Raw genomic sequence first — 26294 nt, forward strand, 5'->3', positions numbered from 1 at the left:
CCGTTAGTCCTCTGGTTTCTGTAGTTATTATTGAGAAGCTAGCTGTGTTGTTCTAACTATTACTGCTTTGAAGGTAGTCTGTCCTTTTCTAGTTGCTTTTAAGATTTTTCTCACTTTGATTTTCAGAAATTTTACTATAATAGGCTTAAGGTTATTATTCGCAACTTGCTTCTTTCCAAAACACTTATTTCAAGAGGACCCAAAAGGTTGGAGTGTTAAGTAATTGTTATTTTTTAAAAATAAAATTAATAAGCTGGTAGCTAATGAGGGCTGATGTAGATAAGTTAACAGGTTCCTCTTTTAAGTACTTTTACGTACTTCTTCTTAACATTGCTTCTTTTTTCCAGGTTTATTGGGGTATAATTGACTAATAAAACTCTATATACTTAAGGTGTACCATGTGATGGTTTGATATATGTTTACATTTTGAAATGATTACCATAAGCTAATTAACACATTCATTATCTCACATAGGTACCATTTATGACTGTGTGTTAACATTGCTTCCTTTTTTAAAAAAAAATTAATTAATTAATTATTTTTTGGCTTCATTGGGTCCTTGCTGCTGTGCGCGGGCTTTCTTTAGTTGCGGTGAGTGGGGGCTACTCTTCGTTGCGGTATGTGGGCTTCTCATTGCAGTGGCTTCTCTTGTTGTGGAGCATGGGCTCTAGGCACACGGGCTTCAGTAGTTGTGGCATGCGGGCTCTAGAGCACAGGCTCAGTAGTTGTGGTGCATGGGCTTAGTTGCTCCGCAACATGTGGGATCTCCCCGGACCAAGGCTCAAACCTGTGTCCCCTGCACGGGCAGGCAGATTCTTAACCACTGTGCCACCAGGGAAGCCCAACATTGCTTCTTAACAGAAGAATGATGGTAGTGCAGGAAGTCAGGTAAGGTCAAAGAGAATCTGACAAGGTTCCCTCTTTCCCTTATCTAATGCCAGGAATGTAGAAGAAGAGAAGGAAAGGATAGACTTACGTCAATTCAGAAGTATTATACAAAGTGAAGGATCTTGAAAATAGTAGAAGATTGTTTATTGCAAAAGACAAATTATTTTGCCCAATGAATTGTCAGTCGATAGTGAAGGCTGTCATGCTACTGAAACATCTTTCCTTACATACACCAAATTCATATCATATTAGCATCAACAAAATCTCCCATATCAATTCTGTTACTCAGGACAAGAAAATGTAGAAAAAGGAAAACAAGAAATTTTATGATGTAAAATGTAAGAGTCTTTTTACAATCATTAAATTGTATTGGAGTAAAACTGATGAAATGCTTTTCTTTTGATAGTAATCTTAAAAAGTTTGTATACTAAGTCCTGTAAACCAGATATTTGAATTATTGGATTGATATTGTACAATGGAAAGTATCTGAAGCATTCTGATTTCTTGAAAGGTTATGTTGTGAAAAATTTGTTTTGTAAGAGTAGTTGTACAAAAACATGTCGTTGTTATTACCTAGAATCCAATAAAAGATAGCTTTTGCAAATTATTACCACATGTGTGTAGGAGTTGCTTTCACACTTCCGTTTTTTTTTTTTTAAATCAAATAATTTTATTTTTTGGCTGCGTTGGGTCTTTGTTGCCGTGTGTGGGCTTTCTCTAGTTGTGGTGAGCGGGGTCTGCGTTTCCTTGCGGTGCGTGGAAGGAAGGGCTACACTTCTCATTGCAGTGGCTTCTTGTGTTGTGGAGCATGGGCTCTAGGCACGTGGGCTTCAGTAATTCTGGCACGTGGGCTCAGTAGTTGTGGCTCGTGGGCTCTAGAGTGCAGGCTCAATAGTTGTGGCACATGGGCTTAGTTGCTCCACTGCATGTGGGACCTTCCCGGACCAGGGCTCGAACCTGTGTCCCCTGCATTGGCAGGCAGATTCTTAACCACTGCACCACCAGGGAAGTCCAGTTATGTTATTTTAGATAGCAGAATAATTTGTTTTACATTTTAAGCATTGAAATGCCCCTTTAAGTTCTGTATTCCTGTGACTCCAGCATGATATATAATAGAAATAGCACAGAATAAAATATTTTGGCGAGTAATTGAAATAGCAAATTCTATGCGTAGTCTATTGAATGCAATAATGATATTTGTGGGGGCATTGTATGAGTGCAGTATCTGTGAGAAGTCTTCTCCCAAAGCTACTAAATTCAAGACTTATGTCCTTAAACCATATAATTAAAAAGAAGAAGAATATAAAGCAATTGATAAAGCAAAGAATGACCAGCAATTCATTGGTGACTGCAATATACTATAATTTTCAACTTTTAACTTGCAACCTATATTTGCTTTTAAAATACCACTTAGCTGTGCACATGCAGCCACAAAATTAGGATTTTTTTCTTCTTGTGGTCTGTATTTACTGAATTTTAGAGTTATGGCAAAATTCTGAAGTCATTTGAACCCTAAGGGAATTTACAGTCTGCAATCATAGTAGTAGCAGAAGTATTAGTAACCATAAAGAAGGCCATTCTCATTTCCCACTTAGAGGTCATATACCTTGTGTGATCTATTACAATTGATGGCTTATCATAGGCCATCTAGAATTTTCAAAAAATTGCTTGGGACTTCCCTGGTAGCACAGTGGTTAAGAATCCTCCTGGACACGGGTTCGATCCCTGGTCCAGGAAGATCCTACATGTTGCAGATCAACTAAGCCCGTGTGCTACAGCTACTGAGCGTGTGCTCTAGAGCCCGTGAGCCACAACTACTGAGCCTGCATGCCACAACTACTGAAGCCTGCGCGCCTAGAGCCTATGCTTCGCAACAAGAGAAGCCACCACAATGAGAAGCCCACACATTGCAACGAAGAGTAGCCCCTGCTCACTACAACTAGAGAAATCCCGCACGCAGCAATGAAGACCCAACGCAGCCAAAAATAAAAATAATAAAATCAATAAATTAAAAAAATTCCTTATTAGTACTGAAATGTGTTTAAAAGTTGGCTGTCAGTTTAGAAGTACAGTCTTTGCCTTGCATACTGCATTTTTGGTATATTTGTTACTAGTGATTACTCGGTTGTAGGGGCTGATAGACACTGAGGTGTATTTTGCTTTTGTAAGTTAAAGGTGTTACTAACTTGGGCTAAGTTCTAATAGATTTAGATTATTTGTTTATCATTAAGTATCATTGCAAATAAGTTAGTTCTCTAGGCCTACAAAAAGGAGACAGATTTGTGCTGTAATGAAACCATTTGATACTATTCAAATTATGCTGTATTTTGTTGCAATAACATCACTTTATACTCACCAAAATGAAGTTGTAAAACAAACCAATTGCTAGATATTGTTAGCAGGTCTGCAAAATGGCCTCAATCATTGAAGGAAGAAAAAGTCAAAAGCTAGGTGGTCATGAAGTACATGTGTTCATTGGAGTAAACGATGTGTGTAGAGGGGTGTGAATTGAAGATGTACAAGTGAATAAATGTCATCTTCTGAGTGGTAAAAGGTAAGTTGGCAGGATAGTGTTGGTTGGGTGCTCTCAGCAATTCAGGCAGCTAGCTGACTGTATGCTTCACAAAGACCACGTTGACCACAAAGACCACAAGGACCACATGCAGCATCTGTGGGGAAACATGGAATCAAGTTAGGAAGGACTGGAGTTGGAGGATGCAGCTCATCACAGAACCCTCTGTTCTCCCTAGAGAAGAAAGTTAAGGCCAGAAATAAGGTTAAGCTGCCTAAAGGAAATTTAGAGGTTGATTTGTCAAGATTAGCCTAAACTTTCAGGTAGGAGTAAGTAGGTCAGAAAATAGACATCAGTGAGTTTCTGAAATTCTTTGTTTTAACTGGATTGTTCTGCAGAATTATCATTGCTAAGGTGTCTAATCATAAGATTTGGTTGTTCACTAAAGGTCTGATGTTTGGTAGCTTGAGTTTATAGAGTTATAGGAAAACACCATTCACCACAATTCTGAAGTTAAGAATTGTCCTTATCTCCTGAACTTTGTGTCACACTGATTCTCCATCTCAGTCAGTTGACAGTATTCCTAAATTATGGTAGCAGTTTTCAAGAGATAAATAGATCTCTTCTTGGTATTTTGCAAATGCAAGCCCCAATCACTACTTTATGAGGGATTTAAAAAATGTAGACTTAATACTTATTACGTCCTCAATCCTGACATAGTTTCTATAGGGGAAATCAGAAGACTACATCTCTGACCTGTGACCTTTTAAGAGACACCAACCATACACATATGGGGGAAAAAAGAAAGCATTTTTAAAGCAACATAAAAGCAAGCATTATATCAGTTGGTGTAGATTGTATATAAATAGTAGTTGTTCTTTGGCACAATGAAAAGAATGTGAGTTTTGGAATCAGAGCTTGGTCCATTTACTAGTTAAGAAACCTTGAGCTAATCTTGTCACTTCTCTGAGACTGAATTTCCTTATCTGCAAAAAAAAAAAAAAAATTTCCTTATCTGGAAGTGACAATATTGAGGGTTTAGACTTGTGGCTTTTAGTTTTGGTGGCTTTAGAATCACTGGAGCGTGGGGTCTTTAAATAACACTCATTTTTGGACCCCAGAAGGACTAGGTATAGGTGATTTTTTAGAAGATTCGCCCAGATGATTCTAATGTACTGCTAGGATTGAGAATCATTGGCCTAGAGTAAGGTATTGACAAATGAATTCAAGAATTTGGAGGACTTAAAATCATAACAGAGTTGAGCTAGAAGGGGCATTAGATCAACTGGTTTAACTGCTTCACTTTGCAAATGAGGACACTAAGAAGCAAGTGAGTCATGTGATTCAGTGACCTTTTATTTAGAGGCGTGAAGTAGAGAAAGAATTTTGGTCATTTCTGTAACATGGTGATATGGTTAATTGTACTGATATTGAAAGAGAAGGAAAGGTTGGAAAAGGGACCAGGTTTATGAGGAAGAAAAGTTTAGTTTTCAGTATATTGAATTTAAGGCAACTGATGTACATATATGGAAATAAATGTGTGTGAAAGTTTTTTTTTTAACATCTTTATTGGAGTATAATTGCTCTGCAATGGTGTGTTAGTTTCTGCCATACAACAAAGTAAATCAGCTATACATATACATATATTCCCATTTCTCCTCCCTCTTGCATCTCCCTCCCTCCAACCCTCCCTATCCCACCCCTCTAGGTGGACTCAAAGCACTGAGCTGTCTCCCTGTGCTATGTGGCTGCCTCCCACTAGCTATCTATTTTACATTTGGTGGTGTATATATGTCCATGCCACTCTCTTACTTCGTCCCAGCTTACCCTTCCCCCTCCCTGTGTCCTCAAGTCTGTTCTCTAGGTCTGCGTCTTTATTCCTGTCCTGCCCCTAGGTTCTTCAGAACCTTTTTTTTAGATTCCATATATATGTGTTAGCATACAGTATTTGTTTTTCTCTTTCTGACTTAGTTTTCACTCTGTATGACAGACACTAAGTCCATCCACCTAACTGCAAATAACTCAATTTCGTTTCTTTTTGAGGCTGAGTAATACTCCATTGTATATATGTGCCACATTTGCTTAATCCATTCATCTGTTGATGGACACTTAGGTTGCTTCATGTCCTGGCTATTGTAAATAGGGCTGCAATGAACATTGTGGTACATGACTCTTTTTGAATTATGGTTTTCTCAGGGTATATGCCCAGTAGTGGGATTGCTGTATGGTATGGTAGTTCTATTTTTAGTTTTTAAGGCACCTCCATACTGTTCTCCATAGTGGCTGTATCAATTTACATTCCACCCAACAGTGCAAAAGCGTTCCCTTTCTCCACACCCTCTCAAGCATTTATTGTTCGTAGATTTTTTGATGACGGCCATTCTGACTGGTGTGAGGTGATACCTCATTGTAGTTTTTTGTTTGTTTGTTTGTTTTGTTTTTTTGGTGTACGTGGGCCTCTCACTGCTGTGGCCTCTCCCGTTGCAGAGCACAGGCTCCGGATGTGCAGGCTCAGCAGCTATGGCTCACGGGCCCAGCCGCTCCGCGGCATGTGGTATCTTCCCGGACCGGGGCACGAACCCGTGTCCCCTGCATCAGCAGGCGGACTCTCAACCACTGCGCCACCAGGGAAGCCCCCTCATTGTAGTTTTGATTTGCATTTCTCTAATGATTAGTGATGTTAAGCATCCTTTCATGTGTTTGTTGGCAATCTGTATATCTTCTTTGGAGAATGTCTATTTAGGTCTTCTGCCCATTCTTGGATTGGGTTGTTTGTTTTTTTGATATTGAGCTGCATGAGCTGCTTGTATATTTTAGAGAATAATCCTTTGTCAGTTGCTTCGTTTCCAAATAATTTCTCCCATTGTGAGGGTTGTCTTTTCGTGTTGTTTATGGTTTCCTTTGCTGTGCAAAAGCTTTGAAGCTTCATTAGGTCCTATTTGTTTATTTTTGTTTCCATTACTCTAGGAGGTGGATCAAAAAAGATCTTGCTGTGATTTATGTCATAGAGTGTTCTTCCTATGTTTTCCTCTAAGAGTTTTATAGTGTCCGGTCTTACATTTAGGTCTCGAATCCATTTTGAGTTTATTTTTGTGTATGGTGTAGGGAGTGTTCTAATTTCATTCTTTTACATGTAGCTGTCCAGTTTTCCCAGCACCACTTATTGAAGAGACTGTCTTTTCTCCATTGTATATCCTTGCCTCCTTTGTCACAGATTAGTGGACCATAGGTGTGTGGGTTTATCTCTGGGCTTTCTATCTTGTTCCATTGATCTGTGTTTCTGTTTTTGTGCCAGTACCATATTGTCTTGATTACTGTAGCTTTGTAGTATAGTCTGAAGTCAGGGAGTCTGATTGCTCCAGCTCCATTTTTTTCCCTCAAGACTGCTTTGGCTATTCGGGCTCTTTTGTGTCTCCATACAAATTTTAAGATTTTTTGTTCTAGTTCTGTAAAAAATGCCATTGGTAATTTGATAGGGATTGCATTGAATCTGTAGATTGCTTTGGGTAGTATAGTCATTTTCACAATATTGATTCTTCCAATCCAAGAACATGTTTGGTATATCCTCCATCTGTTGGTATCATCTTTAATTTCTTTCATCAGTGTCTTATAGTTTTCTGCATACAGGTCGTTTGTCTCCCTAGATAGGTTTATTCCTAGGTATTTTATTCTTTTTGTTGCAATGGTAAATGGGACTGTTTCCTTCATTTCTCTTTCAGACTTTTCATCATTAGTGTATAGGAATGCAAGAGGTTTCTGAGCATTAATTTTATATCCTGCTATATTACCAAATTCATTGATTAGCCCTAGTAGTTTTCTGGTGGCATCTTTAGGATTCTCTATGTATAGTATCATGTCATCAGCAAACAGTGACAGCTTTACTTCTTCTTTTCCGGTTTGGATTACTTTTATTTCTTTTTGTTCTCTGATTGCTGTGCCTAAAACTTCCAAAACTGTGTTGAATAATAGTGGTGAGAGTGGGCAACCTTGTCTTGTTCCTGATCTTAGTGGAAATGGTTTCAGTTTTTCACCATTGAGAACAGTGCTGGCTGTGGGTTTGTCATACATAGCCTTTATTTTATTTTATTTTTTTTCTTTTTTTTTTGTTTTGCGGTATGCGGGCCTCTCACTGTTGTGGCCTCTCCCATTGCGGAGCACAGGCTCCGGTCTTGCAGGCTCAGCAGCCATGGCTCATGGGCCCAGCCGCTCCGCGGCATGTGGGTTCTTCCCGGACCGGGGCACGAATATATAGCCTTTATTATGTTGAGGTAAGTTCCCTCTCTGCCTACTTTCTGGAGGGTTTTTATGAAAAATGGGTGTTGAATTTTGTTGAAAGCTTTTTCTGCATCTTTTAAGATGACCATATGGTTTTTCTCCTTCATTTGGTTAATATGGTGTATCACACTGATTGACTTTCCATATTGAAGAATCCTTGCAGTCCTGGGATAACCCCACTTGATCATGGTGTATGATCCCTTTAATGTGCTGTTGGATTCTGTTTGCTAGTATTTGTTGAGGATTTTTGCATCTATGCTCATCAGTGATATTGGTGTGTAGTTTTCTTTTTTGGTAGTATCTTTGTCTGGTTTTGGTATCAGGGTGATGGTGGCCTCATAGAATGAGTTTGGGAGTGTTCCTGCCTCTGCTAGATCTTGGAAAAGTTTGAGAAGTATGGATGTTAGCTCTTCTTTAATGTTTGATAGAATTCAACTGTGAAGCCATCTGGTCCTGGGCTTTTGTTTGTTCGAAGATTTTAAATCACAGTTTCAGTTTCAGGGCTTGTGATTGGTCTGTTTGTGTTTTCTATTTCTTCTTGGTTCGGTCTTGGAAGGTTGTGCTTTTCTAAGAATTTGTCCATTTCTTCCAGGTGCTCCATTTTATTGGCATAGAGTTGCTTGTAGTAACCTCTCATGATCCTTTGTATTTCTGTAGTGTCAGTTGTTACTTCTCCTTTTTCATTTCTAATTCTATTGATTTGAGTCTTCTCCCTTTTTTTCTTGATGAGTCTGGCTAATGGTTTATCAATTTTGTTTATCTTCTCAAAGAACCAGCTTTTAGTTATATTGATCTTTGCCATCGTTTCCTTCATTTCTTTTTCATTTATTTCTGATCTGATCTTTATGATTTCTTTCCTTCTGCTAACTTTGGGGTTTTTTTGTTCTTCTTTCACTAATTGTTTTAGGTGTAAGGTTAGATTGTTTATTTTAGGTGTTTCTTGTTTCTTGAGCTAAGATTGTTGCTATAAACTTCCCATTTAGAACTGCTTTTGCTGCATCCCATAGGTTTTGGGTCATCCTGTTTTCATTGTCATTTGTTTCTAGGTATTTTTTGATTTCCTGTTTGATTTCTTCAGTGATCTCTGGTTATTTAGTAGCGTATTGTTTAGCCTCCATGTGTTTGTATTTTTTACAGTTTTTTTCCAGTAACTGATACCTAGTCCCATAGCGTTGTGGTCGGAAAAGATACTCGATACAATTTCAATTTTCTTAAATTTACCAAGGCTTGATTTATGACCCAAGATATGATCTATCCTGGAGAATGATCCATGAGCTGTGAGAAGAAAGTGTATTCTGTTGTTTTTGAATGGAATGTCCTACAAATATCAATTAAGTTCATCTTGTTTAATGTGTCATTTAAAGCTTGTGTTTCCTTATTTATTTTCATTTTGGTTGATCTGTCCATTGGTGAAAGTGCGGTGTTAAAGTCACCTACCATTATTCTGTTACTGTTGATTTCCTCTTTTATAGCTGTTAGCATTTGCATTATGTATTGAGGTGGTCTTATGTTGGGTGCATAAATATTTAGAATCTTTATATCTTCATCTTGGATTGATCCTTTGATCATTATGTAGTGTCCTTCTTTGTCTCTTGTAATAGTCTTTATTTTAAAGTCTATTTTGTCTGATATGAGAATTGCTCCTCCAGCTTTCTTTTGATTTCCATTTGCATGGAATATCTTTTTCCATTCCCTCACTTTCAGTCTGTATGAGTCCCTGGGTCTGAAGTGGGTCTCTTGTATATAGCATAAGCATACATACGGGTTTTGTTTTTGTATCCATTTAGCCAGTCTGTGTCTTTTGGTTGGAGCTTTAATCCATTCACATTTAAGGTAGTTATTGATATGTATGTTCGTATTACCTTTTTCTTAATTGTTTTGGGTTTGTTATTGTAGGTCTTTCCCTTCTCTTGTGTTTCCTGCTTAGAGTAGTTCCTTTAGCATTTGTTGTAAAGCTGGTTTGGTGGTGCTGAATTTTCTTAGCTTTTGCTTGTCTGTAAAGGTTTTAATTTCTCCGTTGAATCTGAATGAGATCCTTGCTCGGTGGAGTAATCTTCGTTTGAGGTTTTTCCCTTTCATTACTTTAAATATGTCCTGCCACTCCCTTCTGGCTTGCAGAGTTTCTGCCTAAAGATCAGCTGTTAACCTTATGGGGATTCCCTTGTATGTTATTTATTGCTTTTCCCTTGCTGCTATTAATATTTTTTCCTTGTATCTAATTTCTGATAGTTTGATTAATATGTGTTTTGGCGTGTTTCTCCTTGGATTTATCCTACATGGGAATCTGTGTGCTTCCTGGACTTGATTCACTATTTTCTTTCCTATATTAGGGAAGTTTTCAGCTATAATCTCTTCAAATATTTTCTCAGTCCCTTTCTTTTTCTCTTCTTCTTCTGGGACCCCTATAATTCGAATGTTGGTGCATTTAATGTTGTCCCAGAGGTCTCTGAGACTGTTCTCAATTCTTTTCATTCTTTTTTCTCTATTCTGCTCTGCAGTGGTTATTTCCACTATTTTATCTTCCAGGTCACTTATCCGTTCTTCTGCCTCAGTTATTCTGCTATTGATCCCTTCTAGAGAATTTTTAATTTCATTTATTGTGTTGGTCATCAGTGTTTGTTTGCTCTTTAGTTCTTCTAGGTCCTTGTTAAATGTTTCTTGTATTTTCTCCATTCTATTTCTCAGATTTTGGATCATCTTTACTGTCATTGCTCAGAATTCTTTTTCATGTAGACTGCATGTTTCCTCTTCATTTCTTAGATCTGGTGGGTTTTTATCTTGCTCCTTCATCTGCTGTGTGTTTTTCTGTCTTCTCATTTTGCTTAACTTACTGTGTTTGGGGTCTCCTTTTCGCAGGCTGCAGGTTTGTAGTTCCCATTGTTTTTGGTGTCTGTCATCAGTGGCTAAGGTTGGTTCAGTGGGTTGTGTAAGCTTCCTGGTGGAGGGGACTGGTACCTGTGTTCTGGTAGATGAGGCTGGATCTTGTCTTTCTGGCAGGCAGGTCCACATCTGGTGGTGTGTTCTGGGGTGTTGGTGGCCTTATTATGATTTTAGGCAGCCTCTCTGCTAATGGGTGGGGTTGTGTTCCTGTCTTGTTAGTTGTTTGGCATAGGGTGTCCTGCAGTAGAGCTTGCTGGTTGTTGTGTGGAGCTGGGTCTTAGCATTGAGATGGAGAGCTCTGGGAGACTTTTCACCATTTGATATCATGTGAGGCTGGGAGGTCTCTGGTGGACCAATGTCCTGAACTCGCCTCTCCCACCTCAGAGGCTCAGGCCTGAGCCCTGGCCAGAGCACTAAGACCTTGTCAGCCACTCGGCTCAGAAGAAAAGGGAGAAAAGAAAGAAAGAAACAAAGAAAGAAAAAAGTTACTAAAATAAAAGAAGTTATTAAAAATAATAAAAGTAATAAAATAAAAAAAGAAGAGAGCAACCAATCCAAAAAAGAAATCCACCAATGACAGCAAGCACTAAAAACTATACAAAAGAAAACCCCCAAAAAACGAACAGGCAAAACCGTAGGACAAATGGTAAAAGCAAAGTTATACAGACAAAATCACACAAAGAAGCATACACATACACGCTCACAAAAAGAGAAAAAGGAAAAAACATATATATATATATATATAAAAAAGGAAGATAGGAACCAGATCAATAAAGAAATCTACCAATGATTAAGCTCTAAATACTAAACTAAAATAAACATAAAACTCGAAACAAATTACTTGCAGAAAGCAAACCCCAAGTCTACAGTTGCTCCCAGTCCACCTCCTCAATTTGGGATGATTCATTGTCTATTCAGGTATTCCACAGATGCAGTGTACATCAAGTTGACTGTGGAGATTTAATCCACTGCTTCTGAGGCTGCTGGGAGAGGTTTCCCTTTGCCTTCTTTATTCGCACAGCTCCTGGGGTTCAGCTTTGGATTTGGCCCCGCCTCTGTGTGTAGGTCACCTGAGGGCGTCTGTTCCCTGCTCAGACAAGACAGGGTTAAAGGAGCCACTGATTAGGGGGCTCTGGCTCACTCAGGCCTGGGGCAGGGAGGGGTATGGTAGTTATATTTGGAATATGGGGCGAGCCTTTTGTGGCAGAGGCTGGCGTGACACTTCAACAGCCTGAGGCGCACTGTGTGTTCTCCTGGGGAAGTTGTCCCTGGATCACGGGACCCTGGCAGTGGCGGGCTGCACAGGCTCCCATGAGGGGAGGTGTGGATAGTGACCTGTGCTTGCACACGGGATTCTTGGTGGCTGCAGCCGCAGCCTTCACATCTCATGCCCGTCTCTGGTGTCCGCGCTGGTAGCCACAGCTTGTGCCCGTCTCTGGAGCTTGTTTAGGCTGTCCTCTGAATCCCCTCTCCTCGTGCACCACAAAACAATGGTCTCTTGCCTCTTAGGCAGTTCTAGACTTTTTCCCGGGCTCCCTCCCAGCTAGCTGTGGCGCACTAGCCCCCTTTAGGCTGTGTTCAAGCAGCCAACCCCAGTCCTCTCCCTGGGATCTGACTTCTGAAGCCCGAGCTTCAGCTCTCAGCCTCTGCCCGCCCCGGTTGGTAAGCAGACAATCCTCTCCGGCTGGTGAGTGCTGGTCGGCACTGATCCTCTGTGCGGGAATGTCTCCACTTTACCCTCTGCACCCCTGTTGCTGCGGTCTCCTCCCTGGCTCCAAAGCTTCCCCCCTGCCCACCCCCCACCTCCTGCAATGAAGGGGCTTCTAGTGTGTGGAAAGTTTTCCTCCTTCACAGCTCCCTCCCAGAGGTACAGGTCCAGTCCCTATTCTTTTGTCTCTGTTTTTCCTTTTTTCTTTTGACCTACCCAGGTATGTGTGAGGAGTTCTTGTGAGGAGTTCTTGCCTTTTGGGAAGTCTGAGGTCTTCTGCCAGCGTTCAGTAGGTGTTCTGTAGGAGCTGTTCCACATGTAGATGTATTTTTGATGTATTTGTGGGGAGGAAGATGATCTCCATGTCTTACTCCTCCGCCATCTTGAAGGTCCCCCCCACCCGCTGTGAAAGTTGTTTTTAAACTGAAAAGACTCATACACATGAAAGTTAATATAATCCAAGTGGAAGTACTCAGGTGATCTGGTCACATGATATTTGAGATTACAGGCTGTGAGTGAGACTGGCAATTGTTATCACAGAGGTAATAGCTAATAGAATGAATTCTCAGAGTTAACAGAGAGTGGGAAGCGGAGAAGTTTGAGTAGTATTTAGGGATTCTCAAAATTAGGAAGCAGGAAGAAGAGCCCTTGAAGAAAACAAGGAGTAGATAAGTGGGAGAAATCCAATGGCACTGGAGCCAAAGGAGTGGAGCACATCCCAACAAAGCTCTGTGTCCCTGCAAGTCCTGTGCTTCCACATGTCTGGTGGGTATCACCTGAGTATTGGGGGGGTGCTTCAAAATTCAAGCTTACTATCTTCATCTTCTCCCCATTCACTCCACAAAATACAACCCACCTTCTATTGTATATCTAATCTTGATAGATGTCTTTATATCCAGCTCTCTCAGGTTCAACCTTAGGGATTTTATTTGACTTCTTTTCCCACATTTAATTGATCATCATGTACTATTTATTATTCTTTGTATCTTTGCTGTGTTTCTTCTGTCCACTATCATTGTACTATTTCCATTAATTTCAAAGCCTAATACAAAGGTAGTTTATTTTTGTTTGTTTGTTTTAAACCATAGTTCTTGGAAATAATGCTATAATTTCTGGTAGGTTAGAAGAAATACCATGGTCATTATGTACATAATAGTTCACTTGGTCTGGGCAAGAGAACCCATATAGATACATCCAGGTAGGATGACAATATAATTTATTAACTGGGATACTTCTGAGAGTGAAAGGGGGTGGTGTTAGTAAATGTATCAGAACAACAGGCATAAACTGGGACTGACCTTTGCAAACCAGGATGTATTATCTCCTAGCTCAGTGGTTCTCATCTGGGAGAGATTTTGCTACCCAGGGGACATTTGGCAATGCCTGGAGACATTTTTGGTTGTCATAACACAAGAGAGAGAGTTTTTATTGGTATTTAGTGGGTTCAGGGCAGGGATGGTGGTAAACATCGTAGAATGCATGGATGCATCCTAGAATGCATTCCCCCACAACAAAGAATTATTTCGCTTTCTTCATTTAATTAATTCAGTGAGTGTTTATTTAGCCTCCCTCTCTGTGCCAGGTACTGTGCTAGGTTCTGGAGATATGTTTATGAGCAAAGCAATCATAGTCACTGAATTTATGGAATTTGTAGTGAGGAAGACTGATATTAAATACATAATTACACAGATAAAGATATTATTTCACTAGTGAAAAATCCTGAAGGAATAGTAGTACCTTGTTCTTTGGGAGCATGTAAACAAGGGACCTCACCTAGAATGTGAGGTCCTAGGAAAATTTTCTGAGTTGAAATCTGAAGGATGAGTAGACTTGAGCTAAACAAAGATCCTTTTTAAAGGGAGGGGAGGAAGAGCATACCAGGTACTAAAGGAGAATGGAGAATGACAATTCCAACGAAGTGGAAGAGGGAAGTCAGTAGAAGGATAGGGAATGGAGGGCTGGGAAGCATGGGTGGGGGAGGGAAGTGACTACAGGCCAAATAAGCAGGGGTCATAGCTTAATTTAAAGGATTTTTATTTTTATTTTATTTTACTTTTAATATTTATTTATTTATTTGGCTGCGCCCAATCTTAGTTGTGGCACGCGGATCTTCGTTGCCACATGCGAGATCTTCGTTGCAGCATGTGGGATCTAGTTCCCTGACCAGAGAACAAACCCGGACCCCGTGCATTGGGAGCACAGAGTTTTAACCGTTGGACCACCAGGGAAGTCCCAGGATTTTGATTTTTAAATGGAAAATCACTGGAGGTTTCTGATCCAGGGAACGGTGTGATTAGACTTGCATTTAAAAAAGGTCCCATTTCTAAAATGTTGTCTAATTCTGTTATTGCTTTACTTAAAAGAGAGTGCTCACAGCCTTCAAGATCTGTCATAGTCTGGCCCATTTGTATTTACAGACACTTTTCACTTACCTGCCTTGTTTACTGCATGATGTGTTTGAAAGCTGCCTTGATTTTTCTCCTAAAAATATCTGTGTATTGATGTTAACATTTTAATTGCTTAAAATAGTGGTCATTATTTTTTCCCACTGACATTCTTCAATAGAATGTTAATCTAAAAAAACCCCCCCAAAAACCCAGAAAAACAAAACAACAAAAAAAATAATGTTAATCTAAATAGTAAGAAATACACTTTTCCCCACAGGGTATATTATGATAAAAGCTATTTTAATTTTGGAAGAAAAGTAATGTGGCCCAGAAAGATTTGAATTTTTTGTGAATTAACTCTGATGCAGAAAAGCTCTTACGATTTCTTGCCATACTGCACTTGAGATGACATATGATTGTGTCTCTCTAAAATTCTCCACCTGAAATACTTTTTTCTGTCCATCTCCTTTTGTTTACATCCTATTTGTTTTTCAAATTCTCCATGAAGCCTTTCTTGGTTTCATAATATTAACATTTTATAGTGTCCTTTTCTATGTTACTATTGAACTTTGTTCATTCATTATATTACTTAGCACATAGGGTCTTGTGTTATCTAGAATGGAATATAAGCACCTATCTTCCTTAGTGACCAGAGATGAACCACACCTCTGTAACCTTTTATGACATGTAATATAGTATTAATTTAAAAGTATTGTTTTTAACACAGTGTCATGTAGCCGCACAGTGAGTGCCTATGGAATGAGTGAATGGGAGGGACATGATCAGTTCTGTCAAATACTACATGAAATTGAGGAGTACTGAGAAAATTTATTGTTTCTCCTCCATTGGGATCTTTCAGTGGTTTCCTATTGCTTGTGGTGTAAGGTCTACAATTCTTTGCAGGGCATTCAAAGCCTTTGTATTTTTATCATCTTTAATTTTTATCACCCCCACTTTTCCATATGAATCCCCTTGGGGAGAAATAGACTTTCTGGCTGATGGAAACAGGTGTATCTTGATACTTAATGCTGTTCCACTGTTCTGGAATGCCCTCCCCAGCCTATGCAACTCATGTCTTTCTTTCTAGGTCCAATTTGAAGCTTACTTTACCTGCTTACTTTTTCTTCATAGCGCCTGTCACCTTTGAACTTGCTATATATTTATTTCTTTTGTTCATTGTTTTTCCTCTCCTTACCAGAATGTGAGCTCCTGGAGGACAGAGATTTTTGTGTTGTTTCTTCACTGGTACTCAATTTGAGAACGATCTCTGACACATCTTTGATACTCACATAGATATTTGTTGAATGTCTATTTGGTTCTGGCTTTGGTAAAACACCTCCTGAACGCCGTGTACTCTATGCAGGGTGTGTGTGTGTGTGTGTGTGTGTGTGTGTGTGTGTGTGTGTCCCCTTTAAGGAAAATGCTTTGCTGGAATACCCTGCTCCTTCTCTTCTCCAATTCCTGCTTGTGTTATCTCCTCTAGAAAGCATTCTCTCTGCTCACTGTCTGATTTTGATATTCTTTCACTTTGTTTTTATTGGTTCCCTTGCTTACATCCATCATTCATCAGAGCATGCTTCATACATCTCATACATTCTTGTTTGATTTACATATCTGTAATGGCCACTGTCCTTTAAGTTCTTTGAGGAAAATGACCAGTGTAACCTGCCTATCTATCTATAACATCTAGAATGATGCCTGGATACAGTAAGTTCTAAATAAACACATAATTTTCAATAATGAAAGAGGTTAGAGTTAAGTCCTTATAAATGTATTTTGCTTCCCCAGTACAAAATAGGCACTTCTAGAAGTTATATCTTTTCTTTTTTTTTCTGGTTAGCAATTTACCTGTTCAGTCTTGTGAACATAATTAGCCAGATTTAGCAGTCTTGTGTGACTTTCTAGTAAGTCTAATAAGAGAGGTTTGAAAGAGCAAGCTCATGTCTGAGTTTTTGATGCTTAGAAATTTCTTTACTACAAACGGTATTTTGTTCAGTCTACCCAACTACAGCCTCTGTAATTTCTGCAATTTGCTGTGACAACTTCTTTTGGCAGAGCTATTTTTACTATGATATGTTTGTACTCTGGCCTTGGCTCCCCCATTTTACTTGTCGTTTTCTTGGGCATTCTAATTACCATGTCTCTCGTATTAAATAATCCAGCTCTTGATTATTGAGGCTAATTGTGGATAGCAATAATAACTAAAAACCATTTACACAAACCTCAAATTACACCTTAAAAATTGTTTTAAATTTTCCATTCTTGGGAAGTCAACATGGAATGGTGGGCAAAAATATACTTCACTGTGCATCAGGAAACTTAGATTCTATGCTTGATTCTTCCTGGCTCCCAGATTTTGTATTCCGTACGAACTAGGTATGTCAAAAGGTATTGATATGAAGCTTTACCTGAGAGATGGTCATACAGAGAAGGGCAAACAAGGCCTAATTATTTTTAAAAATTGCAAAAGTAAATCCTCAACACATAAGAGCTAAAAATACACAGGTGGTTTCCTTAATGCCTGACTTAATTCCGGCAAGGGCTTAATACACTAGAAAATTAATACACTAGAAAATTATGGCACCAAATCATGTCTTCTTTCATGCATCAGGGAAGGACTCCCACATCTAGTTTTATTTATGGAAAGATTCATTGCTTTGAACTTTTACTTTAGAAAAAGTTCTTACTTTCCTTGGGAGAGACTATATTTGCATACTAGCTTTCTTGGCATTCATACGTTCAAGGCTCAGTGCCAGGTTAGAGCTACCACCTGCATATTCTTATCTTCCCACTCCTTTTGGCATTGTCTTATTATTTGATGATTAGAAGGAATAAGGAAGGGACATTAGATAACTGTAAATAAAGTTGGGTTTATCCTATATTGATCTAAAGGGTTCCATTTAAAGTATTATGGACAATTACAGTAAATTCTAGATTTACTTGTTAGTCTATAATTATTGATTGGTATATGGAATGTTGTGGCATTTTTGTATTTGCTTATGACTTAGTATTAGAGGTGAATTTTGAATTCTTTTGGAAAATTTCGTATAGATGAAGTCATTGTGTCTGGCATTGAGGGACACAAATTCAGTGTCACATAATTCCTGCCCTGAGGGAATTAACAGCCTGGTTAAAGGTGACTAACATGCAAAAATTTAAAGAAATGCTATAACATTTTGTAGGTGCTATTATATAAGTATTATTTAGTGGGTATAGTAAAGTGGTCTATTTTATTTGAAGGTAGTAAGTAAGTAGTATCTCTGTGGAAGAGATACTTTTTAAAAGAGGAGTCAGTGTTAGCATCAAAAAATAATGATGCCTTTAATTATTTGGGGGGGAAAGGGTAACATTGATGGGCCCACACATTGGCTTGTTAGTTGTTTTTTTACCAGTGAATCAGTTGCTGTGGAATTGTTGCTTCATTTAAGTAGCTATATGTCAACAAAGTACTTAAAAATACCAAGTATTCACATAAATCATCTCTCTCTATTTCACACACACACACACACACACACACACACACACTTAAAAGTTCTGTGTGTCTGTTTATACATGTGTGAATAAGGGTGGGAATGGGTGCTAAAATGTGAGGCAGGTCCCAGCTCATGTCAAGGTAGATTTTATACGTTATCACTAAAAGTATTTTGTGTTGATGGTATCACTTTATATGTATTTGTGTAGTATGTATACACTTTATTTGCTTCTTTTTGAACCCCCAATTTTTGTATCATGGAAAAGTTTAAATATATTCAAAGTAAGTGGATGGCATCATGAACTCCCTTGTAGCCAGTGCTCAGCTTCAGCACTTATCAGTGTTCTGGCATGCTGGCTTTTTCTACCCCTCTGCCTACCCTATTTTTTAATTCCTTTTTTAAAGGTAAAATTTATATACATTGGGAATCACAAACCTTAACTGTACAGTTTTGACAAACGGATATACACCTGTGTAACCCATAGTTCTCTCAAGTTATAGAACATTTCCATCACAGAAATTTTCCCTGTGTCCCTTTCCAGTTAATAATCCCCTTCTCCCCTGCTTCCAAGTAACAACTGTTCATATTTTTTTCATAATAGATTTGTGTTGCCTGTTCTAGAACTTCATATAAATGATATCACACAGTATGTACTTTTTATGTCTGTCATTTTTTTCAGCATAATATTTTTCAACATTCATTTTTTGTTGTTGCATGTACCAGTGTTGGTTTATTTTTTGCTGCTGAGTAATGTTCCATTCAATGAATGTATCATAACTTGTTTATCTCATTTTATGTATGAGCCTTTTTGTGGACATATGTTTTCATTTATTTTAGATAACTAACTAGGAGTAAAATTGCTGGGTTAGAGGGTTGGTATATGTTTAGTCTAATGAGAAACTGCCAAACTTTTTTGCACATTGGTTAAACCATTTTACACTCCCACCAGTGATATATAAGAGTTTTGGTTGCTCCACGTCCTCTCCAGCATTTAATGCATCTTTTAAATTTAGACATTCTGATGTATGTGTGGTGGTAGTGAATTGTGATTTTAATTTGCATTTCCCTAATGACTAATAATATTGAGCATTTTTTCTTAGGTTGTTGACAGTTTTTATACTTTACTCTGTGAAATATCTATGCAAGTCTTGCCCAGTTGAATTTTGTATGCGTGTGTGTGTGTGTGTGTGTGTGTGTGTGTGTCTTGGTCATTTGTTATAGTAGTTCTTTATATGCAGAGGACACAAGTCCTTTTCCTCAATTACTATAGATTTATAGTGTGTCTTGAAGTCAGTTTATGAAAGCCCTCCATCTCTATTCTTTTTTTCAAGATTGTTTTGCCATTCTAGGTATTTTTTTTGGCACTTCCATAGAAATGTGGAAATCAGCTTGTTAGTTTCTACAAAAAAAAGCTTTCTGGGATTTTCATTTGGATTGTGTTACATTATGAATCATTTTGGTGAGAATCAACATTTTAAACTATATTGAGTCTTTTAGGGTACATCTTTTTAAAGCATATTTTGTTCATGTCACTCACTAGCTCAAAAGTCTTTACTGGTTCCACAATTACATAGATTAAAGCTTAAGGTCTTTAGATGGCTTTATTCCCAAGTCTCTTTCCTCTTTTTTTTTTAATTCAATGAATGTTGTATCCAGGTTGCTTGTTCTTTCTCATACATAGTCTAAACTTTTCTCCCTCTTCTTCTCTCATGTTCTCCATGCTGAATGTTCTTCACACCTGTTCTCCAAATCCCAAAGGCTCAAATACTACAGATATTTATGTTATAATGTAATAAATTACAAGTTAACAGTAAGAAGTCTTTAAAAATAAATTGCCACATTCAGAATGTATAAACAACAAGGTCCTATGGTATAGCACAGGGAACTATATCCAATCTTCTGGGATAAACCATATGGAAAAGAATATTAAAAAAAAGAATGTCTATACATGTAAAACTGAGTCACTTTGCTATACAGCAGAGATTGGCACAGCATTGTAAATCAACTATATGTCAAGTAAAAAACAAACAAACAAGCAAAATAAATTGTCGTGGGGCAGATCACTTAAAATTTATACAGCTGTGATTGGAGCACCAAAAAAGCAAAGCAAAGCAAACCAACCAACCAAGAAACTAATCAACCAAACAAACAAGCCAAACCCAAGTAACAGTCATATTAAAAGAGGACTTTACTTTTAAATAGAAAGATGATGGTAGCATGAAGGAAGCGTTGAGGAAAAAAGACAAACTGAACATGAGAACCATGTAAGAAGCACTTTCAATCCAGGACATATTTGCAAACTGAGCCAAAAAGAACAGTGGAATAATGGTGCTTTGTATATAGCCATGTACTATATTTTTCTGCTACTACTTGGAGGTTCAAAACGTTCAGGTGATGGGTAAAAGAGTATGAACCAACTTCAAAGTTCTATTGACATCATTTCCTTGCTTACAAATCACATGTGAGTTAATTCAGATTTCAGAAATAATCTGAAGAATAGACTGAATTTCAGTGTCCAGTTTAAGCTTTTATTTCCTCCATCAAAATTTCCCTGATCCCCTTGGCTAGAAATGACATTCCTACTTCTGAACACTAAAGTACTTTATACTTGTCTTATAGCTCTTATGTTTTCCACCCCATGCATACTTATCGAGGTGCATGTCTTATTCTTTTACAGGGTTGCAATCTTTTCCAGCTAATTTCTGATTTTATCTGTGTATGCTCTATAGCACTTCAAATGGCATCCTGCATATAACAGGTGTTTGAAAATATTTGATGAATGAATGAATGAGTGAATGAATGATGAGCAAATTAAATATAGTAGAGAAATGAGAGGCAGATAGTAAATAAAAAAGAGACTAGATGAAAATCATGCACCTTCCTACTTTTTGTTTTCTGTTTCAGTATTATTTTGGTAAAGGCATGAAAGAATCCAAAATTTAAGTTTTTAAGATTTCTTTGATATCTGTATATCATAATAAAAACCAGACTTTGATGATTTGATAATTTAAAATATTTTTATTTTGCATAAAGTGCAGCTGGACAAGAACCGTTAGATTCAGTGCATGTTCTTTTCATTTGTTTTTTTTTTTTTTTTTTTTTTTTTTTTTGCTGTACGCGGGCCTCTCACTGCTGTGGCCTCTCCCGTTGTGGAGCACAGGCTCCGGACGCGCAGGCCCAGCGGCCATGGCCCACGGGCCCAGCCGCTCCGCGGCATGCGGGATCCTCCCGGCCCGGGGCACAAACCCGTGTCCCCTGCGTCGGCAGGCGGACTCTCAACCACTGCGCCACCAGGGAAGCCCTTCATTTGTTTTTAAAGCTATTATTCATTTGTTTTATTGTATTAGCAAAAGAAACTGTTCATTTTTTATCTTTTGAGCTGTATTTCAAATACTTTCAAGTTACTCATTTTATAGATTGGCCTTGTCAGAAAAAGAGAACTACATAAAAGTTTTAATTCCATAGATTAACCTTTAAGTTGCTGATTCAAGTGAATTGTACATTTTCTTTGACCTTTTTCTTTTGGGATATATTCATTTTCATTGACTTGTAAGAGTTCTTTACATAGTAGAGGAAACTACAAAATTGTTTTTATAGGTCAAAAACAGTTGAATATCCACAACTTCATATGATTCAACTTAAATCATATATTTATGTTGGTTGCCAAGGTTTTCCCAGTTTGTTCTTTTTACTGTAATGTATTTTTAAAGCATAGAACAAGTTTAAAATTTTTTTGTGGTTTAACTTAGAGATCCTTTGCTTTGTCCTCTATTGCTTTATTGCAGCAAAAGTTCTTTCCATCCCAAGGGCAGATAAATATTTTTGTAGTTTCATATTTTTTAATTTAACTTTTAAAATCCATCTGGAATTTTGTTTGAATGTGTTGTTAAGGCCAGGATCTGTTTACTGAGTGAAGAAACAATTACCCTTAGATTCTTGAGCTAACTCTATTGTTTAATTTCATGCCCCATTGCTAAAATCACAAAATTATTGTGTGTCCTAGCAATATAACATCTTTGACCTTGAGTCCTCATAAAATACATTATTCTGGTTCCTTGGTTTAGCTGATGTATTTCAAGGACCAGAGTAATCTAGAGACCTTCATTTTGAAAGTGTTTAAGGATGTAAGTAAGTAATAAGGCACACAATACTTGATTTACTTGATGGCTTCTCCTAACATAAAATTCTATCACTCAGAAAATTTTACACATTAACTCACATGGACAATATTGTTTTAAAAATGTTCTTTAAGTAGAAAGATTAAAACAATCTTGATTGTGTTCTTCTTTTATACTTAAATTGGACTTTATACTTAAGTTGGGCTTAACTTTAGGAACAATATATATATTTATATATATATATATATTTAAAAATTTTCCTTTGCATTTAAGATACCGAGTGATGACATTACTTATATATTAAGTAGTGGTCTAGACCTGTGTCAAAGTACTTTTTCCATCATAGATGTTTTAGACAGAAATTTCACTGATTTATTCTAAAATTTTTAGAGCTTGTGTTAGTGTTCCTGTGGAATAAAACATGCAATGTTAAATGAATTCAGCTATTCTAAATTTCTGTTATTTGATCTAAATTGTAGGTAATGGCTCTAATACCATTGATAAGAAAAAAGTAAATTGCTTAAGTTTTGGAATTTAGTGTTAAGACATTCTGGTGATGCTTGTTAAGCTCTTTGAGTGGGTAAAGACCCTGGCTTCTCCCTTTTCTGTTTGGACATCTCAAAACACCAGTAAAGATTTTTTTCTTTTTGAGACACTGAAGAAATATGTGTATACACTACTATTCAAACTCTCTCTATCTGAACTCAACAACTTAATAGGTTCAGATAAATTTTTAGATAAATCCCTGTATCTAAATTGTTGCTATTTGCCATCTAAAACAGTGGGATGAAACTGATTCTGTAATAAGCTATCCAGTTCAAAGACCAAATAAATTTGGATAGTGAGGTATATTTGTAATGTCTCATGCTAGGTTTCCTTTATAATGGATCACTCAAAGGGGGAAGATAAAATGGAAATACACTTTTGGATTCAAAGAACTGATGATCACCACATTGTCTGAGAAGCTCTGCCTTTTAGTTTCCTAGCGTTTCCTTAGGACTTACTGTGTTCTCAGACTTTAGTAGGTCTGGGTGGAATGGGGAACAGACTACAGTCACAACTAACTCAATAGGGACAGAGGTTTGCCCTCTTGAAATGGGCTTGTCAGAGCTGGAAGTTGGGATTTCCATGGCCACTAAGTGGCTTCAGTTGCCTGCAAGGAAAGGGTCAGGCCCAGAGATACTACAGGGGTGAAAACATTTTATTTTAGGAAAATAATTTTATTTGGGAATATTTATTTTCTGAGCTGTTTTGATGGAACCAGTTTGTTAAACTTAAAGACGTTTGAGGATCATCTCGTTTCACCCTCTCATTTTAGACATAAAGCATTTAGGAAGACTTCTCCAAGTTGACTCAGCTACATAGAGCAGAGTCAGAGCTAGAACCCAAGTCCCCTTTTTAGTTTTTAGCTAGTTTTTTAGCTATCAAATCAATGATAACAATCTATTTTTTATTTTTCTGAAGTCACATTACAGAATTATGTATATATCCTGGAGAAAGTATGTACAGGAATATTGTGTTAAAGGCAGGTGGCGAAGTGGTTGCTGGTGGCCACCTTATGGGAAGGATTGAGCAATGGTAGTATTTACTGTCAATCAAGTTGAGCTTTTAGATTAATGAGCTGACCACTTGCCATGACCCAAAGTTGGGGAGTTTTAAAAATTCTTATTTGTTGTGAATGAGTCCTAGACTCATATACCTTAACTCCTTTTCTTCAGATAAATAGCAACACTTCTTTTCAAGTTCTTTTCTCTCTCAAGTTTTCTGTTGTTTTTGACTAATATTTAACCTTTAGAAAAGTGTTGGAAAACTTGTTTTTTATTTTTTTTTTAAATCACAGACCAATAGAAAACACAACAAACAAATCTAAAACAAATTCATTTTATATCAGTTCAAAATGACTTATGGCAATATTGAATTTTTTTCCCTCTGGGCAAGGTAGGGAGGAAGCCAATAGTGTTCATCTCAACTACTTTTTATAGCAAGTTCAGGGAAATGTACAACTTTTATTTTTAAGCATTTATGCTAAGGTTATCTATAATTTATATATTATGGCTATTTCTAGAGAATAACAGAGATGAGGGAGCCTAAGAGGGAAGGAAGAGTGAAAGGATGGGGAGGAAAAGAGATAATCAGGATGAGAAGAGTGATGGAGAAAGAGCTACTAAATGAGAAAATGGGATACTTCTATCTAAGAGTGAAGGGAAAGAGAGAATAGACCAGAGAGCTACTTGAATAGGAGTGTGTGTGAAGGAAGCCATGGTGAGTGGACCTGGGGAGGGAGGGGAAGCATGTCCCAAGGGTAGAGAGAAGGAAAAGGAAAAGAGCAGTGGGCACATTTCTCTTCAAGGCCTCATAGGGCTTCCTCCACTGGATTGTCCCATCTTCCCTCCTGTGCCTCAGCCCTAGTCTTCAGCCAGCCAGGAGCCTAGCTCTTGATCCATTGTAGCTCCTACGTGTTGTTCACTGCTTATTATGAATCTGCCAAGTGGGAGGTGCAGTGAGGATTGAATGATACAAGTAAGACCTTGAAAAGCTCTTAGAGCATGAGTTGCCACATAGTTATGTCCCCAAAAGTGGAAGCTTTAATAATAATTGTTATATTTCTGTAAATATAAATCATGTTTGAAACATTTAAATTGAGTCCTTGATGTAAAACTTTAGAAATAGATACGTTATATAGTCATTTTCTTAATGGTATGTTGAAGCTGAATCGAATGAAAATCTAGTTGGTCTAGATTAAATCTAAATCCACCAAAAATTTTAATTATGTCTCATTTTCTCTTCCTTTTTGTAGTGATTTAAAGGGAGTGATAGTCACTCTGAGTGATGATGGTCACTTGCAGTGTTCATACCTGGGGACAGACCCTTCTTTGTTCCAAGCTCCAAAAGTTGAATCTAGAGAACTAAACTATGATGAACTTGATGTAGAATTGAAAGAACTTCAGAAAATCATCAAAGATGTTAACAAATCACAAGGTATTTCATTTGCAGCTTTTTATTATTTGATTTTAGTATTCATTGTAAAATTTATATTATTTTGTATATGGATAATGTTTTGTACATTAGTTGATTTTCTCCCCCAGGCTTAATTAAACTCATTTTTGTAAAAACAGCATTGCTCTTTAACACACTAGTCTTTGTGCTTAATTTGTATCTTATAGCTTCTGAAAAATATGTCCTATTTAAGGTAATACTTTTGTTAGTGTGTTTCAGGGACAGTGCTGAGTTTTTTTCTTTAAACTCTAAGAAAGGAACATGTATTTCTTTGGATAGTGGTTTTAGACCTTTAGAATTACATTAAGGTTTAGAGTGACCATTTATTAACTTCTAATATCCCTGAAAAAATTTTAGTTGCTTATTTTAAAAGAAACCAAAGCAGTATGTGAATTACTACTTTGTTACTAAAAATGTTGTCATTTGCAGCCTAGTGATATAATTTATGTTTGTAGTTAATTAGCGATCCAAATGGAGTGTAGCCTGTGGTATGCTGATTTCTAATGACTCAGAGGCTGATGATATTTTCAGTTCTTGAGTTTTGTATAACTCAATATTACCTTACTTTGGGATTCACAGGGGTATAATTTTACTGTAAATTAAAAGGAGAAACAAAACAGCAATCCTGCAGTTTGAGTTGGACATGTGAAAAGCATTACTTTAAGTTCCCTTCTCAGGGTCAGGTAAAAGTATTTTTTTAATGAGAAAAAATATGGACTATTTTCACTTAAAAGAAATGTTAAAACAAGCAGGAATAATAAAAGAAGCAGAGCATCAAAAGCCAACCAAAACAACAGAGCCAATCTTAATCCTGGTCCAATCACTTTCCTAGATTTATGTATTTTTGAGCCCATATTACCAAGAGACATTCAGAGGAATTTAGAAAATGTATTAAAAATACTAATATTAAAATAAAATTATTATGCTTTGGTTTTACACATTCTCTTAGAAAGTTTTGAAAATAAACAAGTGAAACTTAGGTCTTTTAAGTACCTCCAATTATTTAAAAACCCATTTGTTGTCAGGACCCTCATGTCAAATAGAGAATAGTTAAAA

At 37.4% G+C, this 26294-nt stretch overlaps 1 protein-coding gene across 3 annotated transcripts in view; it reads left to right on the forward strand.

Annotated features, from left to right (window-relative positions):
• Positions 1-26294, forward strand: part of BBS9 (Bardet-Biedl syndrome 9) — a 442846-nt gene that overhangs the window by 150609 nt on the left and 265943 nt on the right. For all 3 annotated transcript variants that reach the window (XM_067746666.1, XM_067746668.1, XM_067746667.1), the window contains one exon: positions 25039-25220. In XM_067746666.1, the coding sequence (XP_067602767.1) occupies positions 25039-25220 (182 nt within the window). The remainder of the gene's footprint in view (positions 1-25038; positions 25221-26294) is intronic.

This window comes from Pseudorca crassidens, chromosome 8 (genome assembly GCF_039906515.1).
Source record: "Pseudorca crassidens isolate mPseCra1 chromosome 8, mPseCra1.hap1, whole genome shotgun sequence".
Lineage (NCBI taxonomy): Eukaryota > Metazoa > Chordata > Mammalia > Artiodactyla > Delphinidae > Pseudorca > Pseudorca crassidens.